General features: G+C 39.5%; 1 protein-coding gene across 39 annotated transcripts in view; it reads right to left on the bottom strand.

The window, feature by feature from the left end:
• The window catches only part of PBRM1 (polybromo 1), a 98,284-nt gene extending 75,527 nt beyond the window's left edge, over positions 1-22,757 (bottom strand). For 10 of the 39 annotated variants that reach the window (XM_084902881.1, XM_084902895.1, XM_084902904.1 and 7 more), the window contains exons 1-11: positions 22,628-22,748; positions 19,799-19,924; positions 18,015-18,167; positions 16,496-16,593; positions 15,053-15,200; positions 12,869-13,012; positions 11,317-11,433; positions 8,362-8,430; positions 5,401-5,499; positions 1,319-1,401; positions 207-302 (exon numbers count right to left, since the gene is read on the bottom strand). In XM_084902881.1, coding sequence (XP_084759007.1) covers positions 207-302; positions 1,319-1,401; positions 5,401-5,499; positions 8,362-8,430; positions 11,317-11,433; positions 12,869-13,012; positions 15,053-15,200; positions 16,496-16,593; positions 18,015-18,167; positions 19,799-19,846 — 1,055 coding nt within the window. In that variant the 5' untranslated portion in view covers positions 19,847-19,924; positions 22,628-22,748. Of the gene's footprint in view, positions 1-206; positions 303-1,318; positions 1,402-5,400; positions 5,500-8,361; positions 8,431-11,316; positions 11,434-12,868; positions 13,013-15,052; positions 15,201-16,495; positions 16,594-18,014; positions 18,168-19,798; positions 19,925-22,627 lie in introns of all 39 variants that reach the window. The other 29 variants (XM_084902903.1, XM_084902916.1, XM_084902897.1 and 26 more) reach the window with 11 other exon arrangements.
• Between the last annotated feature and the right edge of the window lie 41 nt (positions 22,758-22,798).

The raw sequence follows: 22,798 nt of genomic DNA, 5'->3' as shown, positions 1-22,798 counted from the left end.
ATATCTGGATGATGTTCTAACCAGCTAAGCTACCCGGCCAGGGCAGTATCTCAACCTTTTAAATAAGGTATTTGATAACAAACTCTTATAATAACCCAGCTCTACCCCAAAATATTACTTCTAGATAGCCATCAAGTAAACACTGGTGTGCCTATCCTCATAAACATGGGTCAGCTCTCAGACTAAACACACTCATTCTCTCTCACCGGTAATACTTGCTAGTGGGATTTCTCTCTTCACCAAGGCTGCCTTTACTGTGTGCAGAACCTGTCAGCCTGGCTGCAGCCAAATTTGATGAAGTCCTATCCAGAGATAAGATTAAAAAAAACAACAACAACAACAACTCAGAAACTTGACAGCTAAAATCAGAATGCTGGGTAAACAAAAAGGAAACAACCATTTTCCTCTTGTCTAAATAGAAATGCTCCAATACTTCTGAGCCTCTATGGTACAGCAGGTGTTGTTCCATAACCTGGGGAATGTACCACAGCTGGTACTACAGAACTCATGGTGATGAAAGAATCTAGTAACCAAGCAAATATCAGGGTCAGAAGAAAGCTTCTAAAGTAGCCCCTCAACTTTTCCATTCAAGTTGGAGGAAACAGAATCCCAGAAGATTTGTTCAAAGTCAGTTCTAGCACAAGGAAAAGCCAGGATAGGATGAGACTTTAGATCTTCCGACAACTGACTAAATACTCTTACGGTAAATATAAACATCTTCTACTATACATTATATACAAATATCATAAACTACCTATATTATATATAGTATAAATCATGTGTATAATATGTTACATACAAAATAAAACTATACATATAACACATATGTGATATATATATATATATATATATATATATATATATATATATATAGCAATAAAAGCATTATAGTGATGCTATGTCTTAAAAATCGTTTCTTTTTAAATAAAGCCCTTCAGCTGCAATGAAGGTGCTGGGCAAGAATTATCCCTACTCTCTTCAGAATCACATTATAAATAAAATCTTGAAATGCAAAATATTTGTTTTCCACTGTATGGATTTCACTAGCTAGATTAGGCAAATAATAAAAGCACAAGGGTTTTAGAGATTGCTTTTTTAACTGATTTTTTTTTTTTTTTTTTAGAGAGAGAGAAAAAGGGAGAGGGAAACATCAATGTGAAAGAGAAACATCAATTGGCTACCCCTCCCCACCATTGAACCCCAAACCTGGGCATGTGTCCTGACTGGAATCAAACCTGCTACCTTTCGGTGCACGGGATATTATGCCCAACCAACTGAGCCACACCAGCCAGGGCAAACTAGCCATTTTTAAACCTACCTTATTCGAAGACTTGACTTAGCCATTTCATGTTCAATTTCTGACTTTTTCATATAAAATATCTTTTTAATAGAATTTGCATCCTGTCAAGACAAAATTAGTTATTTTACAAAAAGTATCAAAAAAAGGGACAGTTTAAAATTCTCTTAATTGTATACTGGATATTTTCTATGGCACTCCTATCTGGAATAGCCTTTCATTAACGGGCACAAAGCTGCATCCTCTAACCTTTCCATAAGCTTCCAAAACATCTTTTTAATTAAATATAAGTTTAAAAGCCTCCCAGCTTTTTCAATTAGTTAAGTAAGATCTAATGATGAACAAGGAAAACCAGTGGTGAAAATATGATGAAGTCTATGAAAATACAATGAACTCTACCTGTGTACACTGACCTAAAAATTAAAACAAAAATACCTTCTAAGATTAAAGACTATCCACTTAAACTTAGAATGTACTCACTTAAGTTAATAGACTACTAATACATCAGAGCCAAAGTTTACCTTCTCTCTATTATTTACTTTAGAGAAAATAATCACATCAAAAAAGTAGTTCTTAACTGCATCAATAATTGGTATTACACAATTAAAATGTCCAACGAAGGACTAAGAATACAAGGATTGCAAATTCATTCCTGGTTTTTATTAAAAGTTTCTTAAAAGGTAAAAAAGAAAGGTTAATATTGAGTATTGAAAGCAACGGTATTTGAATCAGCATTCTGAAAGTCTAAATATTTTATTCCTAAAAGATTTTCTGAGGATCCTATGCTAAATTCCCAATGATATATTATTAATTCAAGAAATTTCTACAAACAACTGTTCATTACAGGACTATAAAACTTCTGAGGGAACTGCAAAACAATGAAATAGTCATATTATTTTTTGTATTTATTATACTATACAGATTGCTTTTTATATGTATGTGGTTTAAATGCAGGGACTAAATCAATATTTAACCAAAAAGTGGAAAACAAATAAACCTTGTCTGGCATAAAGATAGACACGAATGGAATAGAACTAAATCCAGAAATAAAACTATAAATGTATAGTCAATTTATTTTTAACAAGGGTGCCAAGACTAGTCACGGGGAAAATAAATAATCTTTTCAACATGAGGTGCAAGGAAAAATAATTATCCCACGTAAAATACTGAATGTGGATTCCTATTTAATACCTACATCATGTTTCCAAAATTAATGAAAAATGGACCAAAAACCTAAATGTAAAAGCTAAAACTATAAAATTCTTAGAAGAAAACATAGATGTTAAGCATTATGACCCTGAATGAGGTAATGGTTTCTTTTGCTTTGTTTTAAACCTAGACCAGTGTTCACCAACCTTCCGGACTTCACAGACCACCAGTGGTCCACGAACCACCAGTTGGCAACCACTGACCTAGACTGACTTAATCCCGCTTCCTACCCCCAATATTATTTTGTATTAGTTTCAGGTTTACCACAAGCATAATGATTAAGTAATCATATACTTTACAAAGCATCCCCCCGATATTTCCAGTACTCACTTAGCAACATACATAGTTATTACAATACAGGTAATAGTTTCTTGATAAGATTCTACAAGCACAAATAACCAAAGGGAAAAAATAGACAAACTGGACTTAACAAAATTAAAAATGTTTGTGCATCAAAGGACACTATCTTAAAAGTGAAAAGACAAACCACAGAATGGGAGAAAATACTTGTAAATCATGTAACTGGTCTAGACTATCTAAAAATCTAACAACTCAACAATAAAAACTTAGGTAACCCAATTAAGTAATAGACTAAGAATCTGAACAGATACTTTTTCAAAAATATATGAATGGCACATGAAAAGATGTTAACATAACCAATTATTAGGGAAATGCTAATCAAAACCATAATGAGCTATTATTTCACATCCACTAGGATGACTACAGTAAAAACAAAAATAAAAAACAAAATTGGTGAGGATGTGGAGAAATTTCACTTCCACATTGCTAGTAGAAATGTAAAATGGTACAGCTGCTTTAGAAAAAAATTTGGTGGTTCCTAAAAGTTAACTTAGTTACCATGTGACCCAGAAATTCTATTCCTAGGTAATGTAACCATGAAAAATGAAAATATATCCAAATAAAAATATACATGAATGTACACAGTGCATCCTATATAATAATCAAGTATAATAAAGAGGTAATATGCAAATTGACAACCAAGCCCTCATAAGATGGCTGCCTACAACCAGGCAGGCAGGGGGGGTTACTGAGGGATGACCAAACAACAAGCAGGCTGCGCGGGGCGACCAGGTCGGCAGGGGAGTTAGTGAGGGATGACCAAACGACTGAACAGCAGGCTGCGTGGGGCAACCAAGTCAGCTGAGGGGGGAGGGGGGCGAAGTGGGGGCAACCAGGCCAGCAGTTGGGGGTGACCAGGCTAGCGGTGGGAGGAGGGGGGTAGTTAGGGGCTACCAGGCAGGCAGGCAGGAGAGCAATTAGGAGCCAGTGGTCCAGGATTGTGAGAGGGATGCCTGACTGCTGGTTTAGGCCCGATCCCCGGGTTTGGGCCTACACCAGCAGTTGGACATCCCACGAAGGGTCCTGGATTGGAGAGGGCACAGGTTTGACTGAAGGGATCCCTCCTCCCCACCACTCCTTTGCACGATTTTCGTGCACTGGGCCTTTAGTTATTTTTAAGAGTCAAAAAAGTAGAAATAAACTAAATGTCTAGCATCTGATGAATGGGTAAATAAAACATGGTATTCTATGTAATAAAAGAGTAATATGTAAATTAGCCATCACTCGGCGACAAAAATGGCGGTGCCCATAGTAGACACTGGGGCATCACCCAGGCAGCAGAAGCCCAGTATCTGCTCCTTGGCTGCAAAAGGGATCTCTGGCCAGAAAACTGGGAGCATCTAAGCCCCGGCAGTGCTGAAGGAGAGAAGGGACCTCTGGGGCCACGAGCCCAGAGTTCGCACGCCCAGAATCCGAGCACCCAGAGTCAGTGCCACAGCCTGCCATGCTGCGGGAAGGAAGAGGCATGTGGGGTCGCAAGCCCAGAGTTTGCGCACCCAGAGTCTGCGCCCTGGCCGGCCATGCAGCAGGAGGGAAGGAGACTGTGGGGTCCCGAGCCCAGAGTCCCAGCGCCCAGAGTCCTTGACCTGGCCTGCCTTGCGGCGGGAGGGAAGAGGCCTGTGGGGCCCCAAGCTCAGGGTCCCCGTGGCAGGGAAGGAACCAGAAAAATGGATCTTTCCAGTTCCTGATGCTGACAAAGCCCTATGGGTGCCAGGGTCCTCCACCTGCAGCCCCCAGTCGCAGCCCAGCAGCCCCAGTCACAGACTGGAATCCCCCTGCCAGCAGTCCAGATAGGACCAGTGTGGCTCCAGGGGGAGGAGGTGTCTGGCAGGCATGCAACAGACATCAAATCACTGCTGCCAAGGCCGCTCCCGCACACACTCACAAGTAGTATGGTCCAAGGGGGCGACTACTGAGGCAAGGTTCCCATAGCAACTGATGTGCAGCCAGGCAAGGAAGCCGGACCTGAAAACCCAAGCACATGAGTACCCAAGCTGCAGGGCATCATGGGCTGGGGCCCTGAGGAGGCCTCAGGACAAGCATCTTCCCAGAGGCCAGGTGTGGGATGCTGGTGTCTTTGCAAGCCAAGGCCAGGCTGAGGGACAACCCCCCAACACCCCCGTGCACGAATTTCGTGCACCAGGCCTCTAGTATACATATAATAGAATATTATTCAGCAGTGAAAAATATGAAGTACTTACACATTCTACAACATGCAGACCTTGAAAACATTATGCTAATATGAAATGTCCGGAATAGGCACATTCATAGAGAAAAAGTAGACTGGTGGTTGCCTAGGGCTGGGGAGGTTGGGAGGAAACAGATATTCACTGCTAACTGTTTGGGGAGAATGGATATTGACTGCTAACTGCAGAACTCTGTGAATAAACTAAATGCCATTAAATTGTTCTCATTAGGTGAAATGCACAATACTATATGAATTTTAAATCAACAATGTTGTTATATAAAAATTATTAGCTCTAAATTAAGGTATCCACTCTTATCAATAAAAATCATAACAAAAAAAAACTAACCTTGAATACTTGAGAACCGGGTTCATTATAAGTTTTGGCATTTTTTGCTAGAAGATCTATATCTTTGGCCATTGCATGAATACTCTTGTAGCTTCCATTCTATAGAAAACAACAAAATATACAAGTTCCTCTTATTAAAAGTTAATCAGTATGACCTTAAAAAAAAAAAAAGAACACATATTTTTAAAAAATATATATTTTATTGATTTTTTTACAAAGAGGAAGAGAGTTAGAAATTAAATGAGAGAGAAACATCAATCAGCTGCCTCCTGCACACTCCCTACTGGGGATGTGCCCACAACCAAGGTACATGCCCTTGACCAGAATCAAACCTGGGTCACTTGAATCTGCAGGCCTATCCACTGAGCCAAACTGGCTGTGGCTCCACATATTTTTTAATTGCTACTATGTTCCAAGTCTTTATTGGAAAGTACACATGAACAATATGTTAAAGTAAAAATTTATTAATATTGTCCATTTACAAGCAAGTTTTTTAGGTAATTAACAAAATCAGAGCTAAATTATTCTCATAAAATAACTTACAATTTCTTTTAAAAAATCAAGGTAAAAGTTGTTTTACTTAGCGAACACATAGTTCCTACTTAGGTTCTAAGTGTTTCATTAATACTAATTCATTAAGGTGGACTTAACAGTGTGAAGTAAAACTCCTCTAGTTTTATGGACCACTTCTAATAAAAAAGGTCAGTCTAGCACAGATGTTAACATTCGTACATACCCTCATCTTAACACTTATTCAATCCAAAATAACCCAGGTGACTCCTAATTGCCTCACTTTACAAAAGAAAGGAAGGAGGGAGACTCTCTACTCAAAAAGTACACATGAGGACACAGAAATTGACATGTTCTAGAGAGAATGAAGAAACCAAATAAAGAAGAATGGACAGTGGGGAAGGGTAAAACCATGAGCACAGGCTGCATAGGTAGAGAAGGGAAAATGAGGCAGAGTACAGAGAACCAGGCAAAGCAGAAGAGCTGGTTATTTGTCTTGTAGGGATACCCAATATCTGAGCACCCTTTTTATGTGTAGGAAATGCCAGCACAGGTGATAGGGAAGGACCTACCTTTCACAACAGAGGGTAAAAGTGGGCAGATGGTAGCTTTGCCAGCAGCCTGGCAGCTAAGGCAAGGAGAAATACTTCATGCTTGAGCCTTGAGGGGCTAAAGACAACAGCAAGGGAATGGAGGAATGCATTCCTAACTCCTAAAGGAGACAGAGTACAGGAGTGGAGCAGCGGTGTCCGAGGTGCACATTGGCAAATGACAGTGGTAACAGTAATGGCACCACAAAGAGACTGCGTATCACTATGTCATGTAATACATGACAGCCTTGAGTTCCATTTCCCATATCTCTCCCACCTTCCTTCTCAATGATTCCATGAACTATCTAATACCTTTTCATGGATTCTTTTCTGCTTAAATTAGCCAGAGCTTGTTGTTGTTGAACTGGCACAAGCAGCTGCAACTTCTTTCAGCAGGCATTAGAAAACCAGTGACAAGTCTCTGGGTAGTGGAATAGCAGGAAGAAAGCTAGGGTCAGGAAGCAATATGCAGAGAGGACTAGAGAGCCTTTCCTCAGAGGGAATAAAGATTATTACAATTATTTAGACAGAAGAGGACAAAGATCTTAATTAGGAATGTGGTGAAAGGAGTTGCTTCTGAGAGGCTTCGGAAGGATAAAGGAGAGAGGTCACATACGGTGAGAGGTCAGAGAGTGAAGACTGGGGCTGAGGTATGTGTGTTTAAAGAACCACTCTGATTTTCTGTATTATGAAAACATTTTATCCCTAGATAGATGTTAGAAACCCTAGGGATTTAGGTTCTAGGAGATTAAGTCACTCCCAGTAGCACCTACTAGGTTGTCTGAAAAACCAGGAGGGAATTTGTATTGTAACATTCTGTGTAAATATTTCTATGGTACCAATAATTACTACCCTGTTACTCTTTCCTACTCTTTTAGAATTTAAAGCCAAGGATGTTTCTCCCTCTTGGCAAACCACTGTGCTTTCAGACTCCTTTCTCAATGACACCATATAACCATTTTCCTTTCTGCTTTATCTGCTAGTAGCCTCCTTATCCTGGGAGGATCAGTCGCTCACATTATCAAGGCCACATCTCATAGATGCTCTAGGAGATGCTTCACATACATTATCACCGAGCTCTAAAACTCTGTGAAGCAGTAATACTACATTCAGAAAACAGCAGAGGAAGCAAGCAGGTTGCCTGACCAAAGTGACATAGCTAATAGGAAGCAGAGCTAGGACCCTGGCCAGTATTTCAAAATGGTTACAGCATTGACCCCAAGCACCAAATGGTCACAGGTTAATTTCCAGTCAAGGGCAGGTACCTGGGGTTGCACGTTTGATCCCTAGCCCTGGTCAGAGTGCATGCAGGAGGCAACCAATTGATGTGTCTCTCTCACATTGATGTTTCTCTCTCTCTCTCCCCCCCCCCCCTCCCTTCTACTCTGTTTTTAAAAAGCAATAGAAAAGTATCCTTGGGCGAGGATTAACAAAAAACAACAAACAAATAAATAAATAAAGCAGAGCTAGGAAAATAACACAAGTTAGTCCAAATTCTAAAAACTAGATTTTTAGTATAATTTAACTCATTTTTCCTATACCTTCTTTAACCTATGATAATCAAACTTCAATTCTCATTCATTTTCATTCACTCAATTTATAAGTACCTGCTCTGTAGAGAGGAAGTAACAGTATAGGGGTTAAGAGCATAGACTTCAGAGACAGACTGTCTGGATCCAAATCTTCACTCTTCTCCTTAATAGTTGATGACTTGGGAAGTGATCTACCACTCTTATTTGCTTTTATCACGTTAATGTGATATCCCTTACAGAGACATCTGCTTCTCGTTTTCTAAAGCTCCATAAGAACATAGGCCAATCTACCCTAAACCACATACGATTACATATGGTCATCTTCATACCTGTATCCTCTGGGCAATGGTCTTGAGATCTATAGGTTCCTTAATTATTGCATAATAGTCTGGATATTGCTGAAAGACAAAAGCCAGGCATGCTTAATAGGTGAAAGTATCCAGCTAATGAGAAAACAAGGAAGCACACTGACTCTGACCATCTTAATCAACTGAGCAGCTTTGTGGGATTGAAAACTAAAGACACAGCTGTCCAGCATATCAAGCTTCATGAACTACCCTCAGCATGTTATAGTCTATAGTTAGTACTTTTAATTATTATTATTATTATTATTTTTAAATATACTTTACTGATTTTTTACGGAGAGGGAGAGGGATAGAGAGTTAGAAACATCGATGGAAGAGAAACATTGACCAGTTGCCTCCTGCACACCTCCTTCTGTGCTGGCAACCAAGGTACATGCCCTTGACTGGAATCGAACCCGGGACCCTTCAGTCCACAGGTCGATGCTCTATACACTAAGCCAAACCAGTTAGGACTTAATTATTATTATACAACTAGCACTTAATGTTTAAAAAAATTCTAAATTCAGCCCTAGCCGGTTTGTCTAAGTGGATAAAGCATTGGCTCACAGACTGAAGGGTCCTAGGTTCGATTCTGGTCAAGGGCATATATCTTAGATGCAAGCTCATTCCCTGGTCTGAGCACATGCAGGAGGCAACCAATTGATGCCTCTCTCTCATATCCATGTTTTTTTTTTCTGTATCTCTTCCTTCTTTCCACTCTCTCTAAAAACCAACAGAAAAATATCTTCAGGTGAGGAATAACAAATAGAATAAAATCTAAATTCACAGAATCACATAACTAAAATAGTAATAACCTAGTTCCCCCATTCTGTGAAGGCTTTTGGGATACCATGCAGTGGGAGTTCACTAGGGAGAGCAGATTCCCAGTGGACTTCAGGGTGTAACAATTCCAAAGACAATAAAGAGGGGAGGGCAGTTTTTAACTGTCCTTTATAAATCTTTCCGAAATAGGAAATCTTAGAGCCCAAACAACAACAAAAGTAAAGGCCACAGCTTTCATCCAATTACTAAGCTGAAGGGATGATCTCAGTGATGCTTCTCCTTATCTGATCACTCTGCTTATCCCTCTATTTTCTTAACCTTACTACTCCTGTCTTTGCTTGGATTAAACCCCTTTCCTGTCCACTCTCTTCACCAATTCTACTTCTGAGAAACAGTTTAGAAGACAAATTATGGCACAGCCACACAAGCTGGGGTACAACGTAATCCAAGCCGCTGGCTCATGTATTTCCAACCCACCCTCCCACTTAGCCAGTCCTACTTCGGAAAGATTTATAAAGGATAGCTAAAAACTGCCCTCCCCTCTTTGTTGTCTTTGGAATTGTTACACCCTGAAGCACCACTGGGATCCTGCTTTCCCCAATGAACTCCCTCTGCATGGTATCCCAAAAGCCTTCCCAGAATGGGGGAACTAGGTTATTACTATTTTATTACTCCAAATTAACATTCGTGGCTCAACTAATACTGATTATCTCCTGCACAGTAAGCATAAACCTTGAGTAAAAATCGTACTCATCTCTCATATTTATTGTAGTAAAATATACATAAGATTTACTATTCAATCATTATAAATGTATAGCTCAGTGACAGTAAGTACATTCACATTATAGTGCAACCATCACCATCATCCATCTCCAGAACTTTTCATCCCCCCAAACTGAATCTCCATACCCATTAAACAGTAACTCTCCACTTTCCCCTTCCTAACAGGCTCTGGAAATTGCAATTCTACTTTTTGTCTCTATGAATTTGACTACCCTAAATACCTCCTCTAAGAGGAATCATATAATATTTGCTCTTTCGTGTCTGGTTTATTTCACTTAGCACATGTATTCTTATTTTAGCATGTGTCAGAATTTCATTTTAAAAACTTAAAGGACGAATAATACTCTACTGTGTGTATATATCACATTTTCTTTATCCACTAATCTGTTAAGGGACACTTGGGCTGGTTCCATGTTTTAGAGATAGTGAACAATTCTGCTATAAACATGGGTGTACAAATATCTCTTTGAAACTCTGCTTTCACTTTTTGGGTATACACCCAAAGTGGAATTTCTGGCTCATCTGGTAAATCTGTATTTAATTTTTTTTTTTTTGAGGAATCGTCTTAAGGCAGCTGCCTCGATCCTCACAGCCCCAGCTTCATCCGGAAGTTCGTCAGGAAAAACATCTGGTTTAATGAGCATATTATGCTTTTATTATTATAGAAAAGTTAGTTTATGTGTTTATTTTATCATTTAGAATTACCCATCGTAGAAACAACCTAAAAGCCCATAAAGAGATAATAAAATGTGGTGTATAAACAAACCATATATACAATGAGGTATTAGCCTTAAAAAGGAAGGAATTCTGACACATCCTACAACTTGGAGGAACTCTGGAAACATTACACTAAAGGATAAATATTGTATGATTCCTCTAATATCAGGTACTAAGTCAAATTCAGAGAAAGACAGAACATAGAATATTGGTTACAGGGCATGGGAGGATGGAAGATTTAGGCATTATTGTTTAATGGATACGGAGTTTAGGAAAACAAAAATTTCTGAAGATGGATGGTTGTGATGGTTGCACAATAATATGAATGTAACTAATAATACTGAACTTTTAAGTATTAGTGACAAATTCTTAAAATGGTTAAACAGTAATCTTATGTTATGCATATTTTATGACAACAAAAAATATACAGAATTACCAATCTAGAAACAAAAACACCAATTTTTTTCAAAACCCACAACCTTCTGGCCAAGTATAGAACATATCCTGTGTGTGCTGCTGAGACCATGAGGAGGAGCTCTTGGCTATCTCCAATGCCTTCCATTAACTGTACTCTATTTACTAAGAATAAAACATCTGAAATACTTAAAAATAAAACACCCACACTTGAATTCACCTATTTTTAATTGTATCACTTACCACTTTAGAAGGCAGTTTCTGAAAAAGTTCACTAATGAGATGTCCTGATGGATTTGTGGCTACAACTATGGCTTCAAGAAGCTGCTCCAGGATTTCCTTCAAGTAACTTGGAGAAGACTGAAAGGAGGGGTTTGAGTGCAAGAAGAGAGGGGAGAAATAAGCACTTTACAAGAGAAATCCCAAAATAAATACTTTAAATATTTCCCAAAATTTGAAAGCCAACTCAAAGAACAACTTCTAAACGGTAGTTATTTTAAATACAAGTTTTAAGAATATCATAGAAATGCTCTGGATGCTGAACATGGTAGCTGTACTCACAGAATGGCACATGTGAAACTAATGAGGCGCTTCGCATATTTCAGTAACTAAATCTTTTAGATAAAGTCCTTTTATAAACTCCATTCCACAGTAAATATTGTTAACAGTGAATTTCAAGTACCATATGTATAAATGATTAGACATGCATACCTTTTTTTGGGTCTGAGCAACTAATAAGGAAAAACATGCCCCATGATAGCAAGTCATTTCTACACCTGCTGTTCATATCTACTGAAGTCTTGATATTTTGGTAAAATAACTATATATGTAAAGTGGGAACAACATACTTTTCACCAGAGCGTGCTCTGCCAGCTCTAATAACAGAATTCAAGTTACATCAAAACTGACTGATGCACATCACTTCTCTCCAGATGGCCAGCTTATCTTACCTTAGTCACTGATTCAACATGGAAAGTATATGACCCAAAAAGAACCTGGCCAGTTTCTATAGTAAGCACTGGGATATCCCAGTCAAGGTTTATAGTAAATGGTAGTTCAAGTCCAAACCTACAAGTCAGGCACAGTCTACATGCCAGGAATAGGTGAAGAAGGTGGTTTATTTTGTGGACTATAATTCTTCTTGGGGGAAGACAGAAAGTAAACACGTAATCTAATAAACAAGTTAGCTGACCAAGTTATATATTGGTAAAGACTGAAGACCAAAGAGATGTGATGACGGAAAAAGAGTGTGGAGCAAACAATTTAAATGGGATGGTCAGGAAAGTCCTCTCCCAATTGACATTAAGTGTTATTAGAATAATGAAAAAGAGCAGTGATGGAAGAGCCAAAAGAAGCACATTCTAAGCAGAAGGGTAACTGCAAAATTCCAGTGACAGGAACACACTTGGGACATTCTAGGAACAGTACTCAGTCTAACCCACAAAAATATTCCTAAGGTGATTCCATTGACTCTCCAATTTTTAATCACAACACATGTTGTAATTTACATGTTATCTCAAATAGGAACATTGAATCACTGATGATATGATCATACTCTTTCAAACTGAGCAAGAAATATGCATTAATAAATAAGAGCAATTCAAAAAAGCAATCACACATGGGACATTGTCCTGGATGTCTTATGATTCCTTTTAATTGCAGCGGGGTCTGTCTATATTATGACCCTTGACCCTCCCAGTTACCAACACAACTATATGGAAAGACCATAACAGCCTAGAGAAAAATCTCAGGGGCCTTGTCCACTTCCAACAGCCCATTCCAGCTGCGCACTTACTCCTTCAGTCACTGTGCCTTGATTGTCTTGTCCATCTTCATCATCATCTTCATCATCTGCTTCTCCTTTCTGAACAAACTCGTTTCTTGTTCGAAGGTACAAATCCCAGAGTTTGCAAGCAGCTTTATATTCAGGAGAATCTGGCTGTATATTAGCAGAGAGAAGAGAAAAAAAAAAAACATTTTATTATTTTATTATAAATCAATTACTACTTTTAAAGCATCCTGTTCCAGCAGAGACTGGTTTTCTAAGATGTAACTTCAAAAACTACAAATGTTAAACTCCTTATGATTAAAAGATATATGGGCCACAATTAATTTTCTCAAGAACTAAATGTATGTTTTAAAGGTACTTTGAAATAAAATTTTATTTTATTAACACACAGTTTCAAGAGTAAATCTAGCAACATTTTTGTAGAATCTTTATGAAAGAACATTTAAAGTTTTGATAAACTAAAGATGACTTAAATAAATGAAGACATAGCAAATTCATAGATTGGAATAATCAATATCACAATTATGTCAATCCTCCAAAATATGATCTAATTAAGTCAATGCAGGCCCAATAATAATTCCAAAATATTTTTGTATACTTATTGACTTTAATTCACTAATATTAAAATGTATAAGGAAATGCCAAGAATGTATAAGGAAAAGGCTAAGAATAGCCAACATGCTTTCCTTAATAGATAAAGAATTATAAAGCCACTAGGGGCCCAGTGCATGAAAATTTATGCAAGGGGGGGTCCTCTCAGCCTGGCCTGCCCTCTCTCACAGTCCAGGAGCCCTCAGGGGATGTCCTCCCTTGTGGGGGAGGGAAGGGGCGCAACCACACCGATCACAGGAAGGTGTTACACCCATCACCCCTCTGCGGGCCCTCAGCCCACGATTCTTAGTGCTGATCCTGCCCCTCCCATTGGTGGGTGGGGGGATCTCGGTCTAGGATGACTATCGGAGGGGCTGTGGAAGGTTGAGGCACAGCAGGATGCATCTTGACCAGCCTCTGCGGAGGTGTGGTGCCTGGACCGGGCCCACACTGCTGCCTCTGTAGCTGCCTCTGTGGAAGGGGCAGCACTGGGACAGGGCAGCGCCATGGCCTGTTCCATGCCACCTCTGCAAAAGGTGCCTCGGCGCCGGATCCGCCTGCCTCTTCCACACAGTGCGGGCCCTAGGCCCTCACAGCCGCTATGGCTTTGTCTGCCCGAGTTAGCATATTACCCTTTTATTAGTATAGATGCCCTAGCTTGTATAGCTCAGCTGATAAAGTATCAGCCTGTAGACTGAAGGGTCCTGGGTTTGACTCCAATCAAGGGTTACATGCCCCAGGTTGTGAGCTCAATCCCCCGTGTGGGGCATGCAGGTGGCAGCTGATCATCATTGATGTTTCTCTCTCTCCCTCTCCCTTCCTCTCTGAAATCAATTAAAAAAAAAAAGAATTATAAAGCCATATTAATTAAGGCAGAATAGAATAGCCCAGGAATAAACTGGCCAGAACAAAAGGAACAGAATAAAAGGTCAGAAAGAGAGCCACGAGCACATGGAAACGATGACAGTACTGACACTGCAGATAAATGCAGAGGGGCTGGCCATTTTAAGATGCTGCCTATACCTGTGGGAGGAAAATATCTCTACCTCACAAAAAAACACAAAAATCAACCTCTGTAGCTTTAAGACTTAAATGTAAATGACAAAGCTATTAAATTCTCAGAAGAAAATATAAAAGAATATCTTCATAAACTTTAAGCAAGAGGAGTTTCTGAAACAAGACACAAAGAGGAATAAACCACAAAGTTCAAAACCACAAAGTTCAAAAGTGCATTTGAATATATTGAATTAAAAAACTTCTCTTCATCAAAAGAACCATAAAAAGAGTGAAAAAGTAAACTCACAGTGGAAGAAGATATCTGCAACACATATAAGAAAAAAAATTATCAGTACCTAGTGTAAAAATTTCTAGAAATATGAAAATGACTAACTACTCTAGAAAAAAAATAGACAAAATATCTGAGCAGATACAGAATAAGAATAGTTCATAATCATATGAATGTTCAATCTCTTTACTAAGAAAAGAAATGCAAACTCAAACCATCAAATAAGAAACCACTACAAACTTGCAAAATTGATAAATACTAAAAAGCCAGACAATTATCAAATTGGATACTTTCCAAATTTGATGCTTTCTTACCTTGTAATAGGCCTTTGCATTGTTAAAAAGCAGCTGGAAGTCGGCAGTCAGCAGATTAACATCATCATACTCCTCCATTTTTAATTTCTGTTGGATTTTCATCAAGTCAATGGGCTGAGAAACTACTTCATAATAGTCTGGTTGATTTCTGTTATAATTTAATATTTTTAAAAGGTATTAATCCAAAGCTTATAAAAATCATATTTCAAACTATCTATAGTAATGTCAATATTTCAAGTGATAGAAAACACTAGACTTACTGTCATTACTGGAACTAAAAGGAAATAGCAAAAGAAAGATATACATGCATGCCCTTTTCAAAATATAGATGAGTGATTAAATTAACATGTCTTAGTCTTAAATACTACCAGTATAGCCATTTTAATTCTGTATAGCTAGGTTTCTCTCTCTGTTTCTTCTTCTCAGCAATCCCTTACAGCTATCCCTTTAGCATTTCTTGTAATGCAGGCTTGCTGGTGATGAACTCCTTTAGCCTTTTTTTGTCTGGGAAGCTCTTTAACTGACCGTCTATTTTGAATGATGGCCCTGCTGGATATAGTAATCTTGGTCTCAGATCTTTTCTTTCCATTACCTCTCAGTAATAACCCTAAATATAAATGGATTAAATGCTCCAATCAAAGGTGTAGGATAGCTGAATGGATATAAAAACATGACCCAACTATATTCTGTCTACAAGAGACACACTTCAAAACAAGAGACACATACAGGATGAAAGTAAAGGGATGAAAAAATTTTTCCATGCAAATGGAAAAGAAAAAAACAGCTAGAATAGAAATACTCACATCCAACAAAATAGACTTTAAAAGTATCATGCAGCCCTAACTGGTTTGGCTCAGTGGATAGAGCATCCGGCTGAGGACTGAAGGGTCCTAGGTTTGATTCCGGTCAGGGGCATGTACCTTGGTTACGGGCACATCCCCAATGGGGGGTGTGCAGGAGGCAACTGATCAGTGTTTCTCTCTCATTGATGTTTCTGACTCTCTATTCCTAAGTGAAATAAGCCAGTCACAAAAGCAAATAATAGATGATTCCACTTGTATGAGGAATCTAAAGTAGTTAAAGCCATAGAAACAGAAAGTGCAATGGTCGTTGCCAGGGGCTGGGGGACAGGGAGAAATGGGCAGCTGGTTAATGGGTATAGAGTTTCAACTTTGCAATCCGTAAAAGTTCTGGAGATGTTGCATGTACAATGATGTGAATATACTTAATACTCACTGAAATGTATTCTTAAAATGGGTAAGATAGTACATTTTATGTTATGTGTTTTTTACCACAATTTAAGAAAATTTTAAAATATACTTCACTACATCTTGACAAGTAAAACAAATCCAACCTCAGTATCATTTAAACAATTATTTTTAAAAGAAAATCAATTATCAAATACTTTGAACACTGACCCAAGGCTAAATTCCTCCCCCTCACCTTCGCTTTGGTGCCCTAATGAAGAGCTCACAGAGAAGCCTGCCCTGTTCATCCTTATAGTCCCGGATGGTATTGTAGAGTTCATGGCACACAGCAATCTACACACAGGAAAAGAGAAAAACAACAAGAAAAGTGAACAGAAAAAGCCAGTGAAATTATCTGGATTATCTTTAATAAAAACATACCCATAAAAGGCAAATACAGAAGAAAAAGGATGAATCCCCAAATTACCAAGTTTGAAATATGCTGACAGTATCTCTATTTATTGTTATTTAACTGATAAATGTTTTGGTATCTTTCATCAGATTTATGCTACTGGTGATTTTTCTTTTCTCTTTAACTAAATCAGTTAGTTAAAATCTCTTGTTTAAAATCATCCAATACGGAGGCTTCTTACTACTCGGAGAATAAAATCTAAATTTCTAACACTGCCCAGAGAGTATATAGGATTACTACATACTGAGCTAGGAAGATTTTGCCAATCTCCTCCCTCTTAACCATCTCTGTATAATCATAACACACCTAACTCATTTCCAACCCAGCCCCTCTGCCTGGAACATTCTTCCCCAGCGCTCTGCAGAGCTAGTGCCTTCTTATCACAGTCCCCTTGAAGGTTTAAGCCAAAATAGCCCAAATCACACAAACTTTTCTTTTTAACACTTATCATCAACTGATGGTATATGACTAATTTGCTCAACTGTTTACATTCTGCTTCCCCATATTCGAATCTAAGCACCATGTGAAAAAGTGGCTTGTCTTACACATAGCTGTATCTCAATCACCAGAACTGTGCTTGGCACATACAAGCACACAGTTATTTGAGTGACTATGCAATGGCGCATATTGTAATTCTTTATTATTTCTTAACTAGAGACCAGATGCACGAAATCTGTGCAAGAGTAGGCCTTCCTTCCTCCCCTCCAGCCCTGGTTGCCCCCAACTGCCGGCTGCAAGCAGGCACCCTGGACCTGTGCTTCCCTCGCAGCCCCAGCTTCTTCAGGAAAAATGTCCGGTCTAATTAGCATATACACTTTTATTACTATAGATATTGAAGCATTCTATTACTGTAAGACTTCTGGCTAAATAAAAATATGCTTTTCATAAAGGAAAGGTTAAGGATATCAAGCTAGAGCCTTGGCCGGTTTGGCTCTGTGGGTTAGAGCGTCCGCCCACCAACCAAAGGGTCAAGGCTTCAATTCCAGGTCAAGAGCACATACCTGGGTTGCAGGCTCAATTCTGCTCAGGTTGAGGTGTGTGCAAGAAGCAACTGATGGATGTCTTTCTCTCACCTCAATGTTTCTCTCTCTCTCTCTCTCTCTCTCTCTCTCTCTCTCTCTCTCTCTCTCTCTCCATCTTTCTAAAATAAAATCAATACTCAGGTGAGGATTAACAACAACAAAAAAGAGTATCAAGCCAGAGAAAAAAAGAAATGGAGAGGTCTTGCATCTTAATGCTTACCATTAAAAGATGGGGAATTACAGGAAAAGCAGGCAGAAACAGTGTGATCCAAGGTACTCACAGGATCTACAGTTGGAAGATTGGAAAGTCTCCTCCTTTTCCTGCTTGGGCCTGGTGTAGACACAGAATGGTGGCTGTCATCAAAATCCCCGCTGACACTACTGGAAGGGGAGGTCGCTCTTCTTCTTTTGGAACCCATGGAATCCAACTTCTTCTATAAGAAATAATTAGCTATGTTCTTATGTTTAAATTTAGACTGCCACCAAGCCCTCAGCTGGCCCCTGGTATCAAGCTTCTGGTTCACTCAGGAAGCTATTTTAACTGCGGCAAAAAAAATTTGTCTAACCAGAAGGTTTTCCATGGAAGTTCTATACCTTGTTGCTTTAGTCCCTTCATGTACCAGAATGCTATTTTCAGTTTGGGTGGGACAAATTCAGCGAAAGTGTACTCATTTGTAGATCACCAATGACTAAATGACTAAAACCAATTCTGGCTCCAAAATTACTCTGGACTGGAATTTGAAAACCCACATGCAGCGGTACAACAGTGTACTGCAGGTGCTGACCTCAGCCCCTGGGGCAGCCAGGAGGCCTTGGGGACAGAGGACCCACGGCAGTCCTCTGCAGTCAGCAGCCTCCTCGTTCTTCTGCACTGTGTCCTACAACTACGGTCATTTCTCAGGTGGGCTATGAGATGAAAAAGAATAGGAAGTTGTGCCTGAGGCAAATAAGTGCAAAAAATTAGGGGGACAGAGGACAATTAACCTTCTAGCATTTTAGATACATCCTAAAATTAACACAGAAAATTACTTTTCTCCATATTGAAGGACTCACAAGAAATACTCCTAGAAAACACATGACTTGCCATACCTCTGCCAAATTAGCAAAGCCAAGCTTTGAAACTTTTCTGTCAATCCAGACTAACCTCCTTTTCAGTTACGTGAAGTACTCTATCTCCGCAAATTTTGAAATCACAGCTTTAAGTTTCGGTAGATGATCTGGAAGAACACCTTAGAGGTGAGTGTTTTAGGTCCTGTTTGGCCTTTCACAAAGGCATAAATGTGTCCTCAGTTTCAGGCAGCCTGCTAAGTAACTTATCTTAATACAACTTTACAAATATACAGATGTGACTACCTAACACAAGAAATGTAATCACTGAAATGATCTGCTACATCTGGAGAGGAAGGGTGTCTATGGGAAGGTCTTACAATGCTTAAACAATTTAACAACATTATCAAATAGTACGTTGTGATTTCAAAGGTCTTTCTCTAAAACTAAGAAAAAACAAAAAACACTTAATCCATTTCACTCATCAACATTCCATTTCAGGAAACTAAGATACAACAGCTAGAAGAAAGGGTTGCCAGTGATATGGAGAGAAAAATGGGGGCATCTCCAGGGAATGAAAGCAGGAACAAAACAACACAATAAATAAGGATCCTTGTAAGCAACTAAGAAATAAGAAGTTTCCTTTCTATTCCTTCAACCATCCACGTGGTATTTGAAAACAGAGCCCACCATCAGGTGTTTATTCTCAAGGCTTTGGTTTGTTACACAGTGCATTAGTTTGCAACTGGCTAAAAGCTCAGAGGGCTTAGGCCAAAGATAGCCAAGTTCTGTTAATTTTTGTTTGCTTTATAAAAGGCTGATAAACTATCCTCAATCATTAAGATGAAGAAAGGAAGGACCAACCCTTTGCAAACAAATCTATGACAAGGACACAAGTGAATTTGATAAACACGAGGAGGGGCTCTTTATGAAAAGGGCAACAAATTTTAAGGAAGGTGGAAGGGAAAAGGCAAGGAAGGACAGAAAAGGTAAAGGATGTAGATGATCGGTAATTTACCAGCTTTACCAGAGCACAACCAGCGCCTCGAAAAGCCAGTCTCCTCATTATGTCTGAAGGCCAAGGGAAGCCAGTGGGAGAAGGCAGGGCTTTAAAAGTGCCGATTCAGTGTGAATATATTCAAAACTGAAAGAGAATAAGAAAGAGAAAGGGGGGGGGGGGGAGTCAGAAGAGTAAAAATGGGTACGAATAGATAGAAAACATTCAAGTAGAACTGCTAAGGAAAGATAAGAGAACTGGAGAAAATAGACATATCAGTTTTCTTGTGCCAACGAAACTAACTGCTACAAAGGCTCAGGCATTAAAAGTACCTGGCATTTCTTCCGTTTTAAAACCAAAGGCTTTTCATGTGCTTAAAGAGGTCTCCCTGAGCTTCCCCAGCCTTTACTCACATGGGATGATTGTCAATCCCAGGAATGAAGCATACCTGCCCACATGCCGCCTAGTCAGTGAGAGCAGAGTTCAATCAGAGTTAGAATGGACAGTGAACACATGTGGAAGGCTCACGTGTGACACCAAGTGTTGGCAAGCTAAAGTCAAGAATGGCTCAATTGAGCAAAGAGTATGGAAAACTCCTCTTCCCTTCAGCATTTCTTTCCAAAGTCCTATCAGCATTGGGAAAACACCACATACTAGTTTAAAAAGGCTAAAAAAAAAAAAAAAAAAAGCCTTCAATCATTTTGGCAGGTCAAAATTACTTTTACAAATAATCTACTGACAATTAAATGACAAAAAAATATAAATCATCGGGGTCTGTTTGTATATAGTTTAGCCTATTCAATATCCAAAATTCCTTGAATCATTCATTTACTTTGATGAGAAAAAGATGCAACGTAACAATAACTTTTGAATATTTTCTTATCCAAAGGACATATTTTAAAATGTGCTTTGGAAGTTTGGCAGGGAAAGTAATGTGGCCAGGTGGGTGGGAGGAGCAACAAGATCTGAGCTCAGCAGACAGACACCCAGTTTTTCCACTTCTAAGCCTCTGTTGCTTGAGTCACAACCTCTCAGATCTGTTTCTTCATTTCTAAAATGAGAACAGTAAAATGTACAGATCTCGCTTGGATTGCTGTGACAGTGAAATGTTCGTGAAATCACTTTGAAATTTCAAAGCACAACAAAAATGTTAAGTTTCAACTCTAGAACTGCATGCTCCCTGGGCACAGAAACAGAATTTTATAGCCTTGGCTTATCGAATAATACTTGGTAAAATTTGGGTGATCAATTTATGTTTTTAATGAACGTATTAAAAAAGATCACTTAAATGAGACTTTTTTAAAAAAGTGTGTGTAATTTAAAAAGCTTGTGGGCATTCTTTCAGCAATTATTTTTCCATGAAAAGCAAAGTAGATTCCAAAGCTGAATTACAAGTTCTAAATTGGCATTAATTATGTTGACATGTCCAAAGGCCTGAAAACCAAAGATTAATTATAGTAAAGAATAACTTTGTAACTGGGAAAATATTTACTCAATATAGCCAACTAGTATATTTTAAAGGTCAATAAGTTTTTAGTACTCTTCTCTTGTAATACAAGCTACAACAAAAATTGTGGAAAACATGATTCTAAGGAGGAAAAAAATCACTTGTAATCCTATTTCCTAGAGAAAAACCACCCTTAACATTGGCTTTCACAACTTTCAGTATTTATTCTACAATTTTTTTTTTCTTAAACAAAAGTTTCAACAAAAACCACATGCATTATTTTGAAGCCCATGTTGAAACTTAAGGAAGATTCTTCCAAGTCATGTTTAATGGCTTGATAACTAACATCTAGACATCCCATTATTTTCTAATTTGGATAGAATATTAATATTTGAGGTATTCTGGACATTCCAAAGCCAAAGATTGTGGTCCAAGACCCCTTCAATTTAACCACATACATTTATTACTATTTTCATTTGAAGCACTTCTTCAAAAAATACTTCCCAATCTTCATTCAAATCTTAAAATATGGGTAATCTGTTAGCAAGTAATAAAGCAAAAAATATACTGCTCTTACATTTGTATTGCGTTCAGTTTGCTTCTGAATGGTATTTGGGAAAAAGTGCACTTCTAAAATGGTAGGGGAAAAAACCTAAAAATCATTTTGAGGAGACCTAGTTTTAAATAAGCTAATGAAATACTTTATTCCAACATATGCTTCTCTGGTTATAATGTCTACATCCACTACACTGTGTAGTTTCACAGGATTCTTCCCTTTTGAGTAGTAACCAGTACCTACCCCGTGAGAACGAAACTAAACTTCTCTTTCAGTTGAAAAACTTTAAGAGATAAGAAAATTAAAACACAGAAATGAACAGTTTAAAAAATCTCGGTTCTTTGGGGTGCAGCAAATAAGAAACTTCAATATCTGACGTCTACTATAAATACAAGTCCCACTGAGGAAAAGAATCAGTCTGAAGTCATCTGGAAAGTATAGGAGAGTTTGTGTCGGAACCGTCAAGGAAAAAAAAAAAAAGGCCCAGACCTGTTTCCCGACCTGTCACCGGTCCGGGGGGGGGGGGGGGGGGGGGCCTAGGGGAACGCTGACAGCTTTGAAGGTGTTCGCGCCGAGCACCCGGCCGGCTGCCGGCGGGAAAGGGGGGCGCGGGAGCTTCCGGGCCGCCGCCCTTTGTCCGGGCCGACAGGTGCCGCCGGGCGGCCAGGCCGGTCCCGAAGCCGCCGCCGCGCCCCGCCCCGCGCCCCGGGCCGGACCGGCGCGTCTCCTCCGCGGGGCGGAGCCTCAGCCGCCGCTCCCGCCCGCCCGGCCGCCCGCCCGGGCCCACACAAAGGCCCGAGAGCCGGCCGAAGAGGGGCGGCCCCGCCTGCCCCAGGCCCGGCCTTACCCAGCCGCTCCGCCGCCTGCAGCCCCGGGTGCGGTCCCCGACCGCCGCGCTCCGCCCCGTGGCCGCCACGGCTGCTGCTATTGCTCCTTCGGCCGCGACCGCTGCCGTCGCTCCTCACCCGCCGCCCTCACCGCCCTCACCCCTCCCCGTGCTGCTGCAAAACCATTCTCG

This window comes from Pipistrellus hanaki, assembly GCF_964339955.1.
Source record: "Pipistrellus hanaki genome assembly, chromosome: 13".
Classification (NCBI taxonomy): Eukaryota; Metazoa; Chordata; class Mammalia; order Chiroptera; family Vespertilionidae; genus Pipistrellus; species Pipistrellus hanaki.
This window is presented reverse-complemented; position numbering and strand designations above follow the sequence as displayed.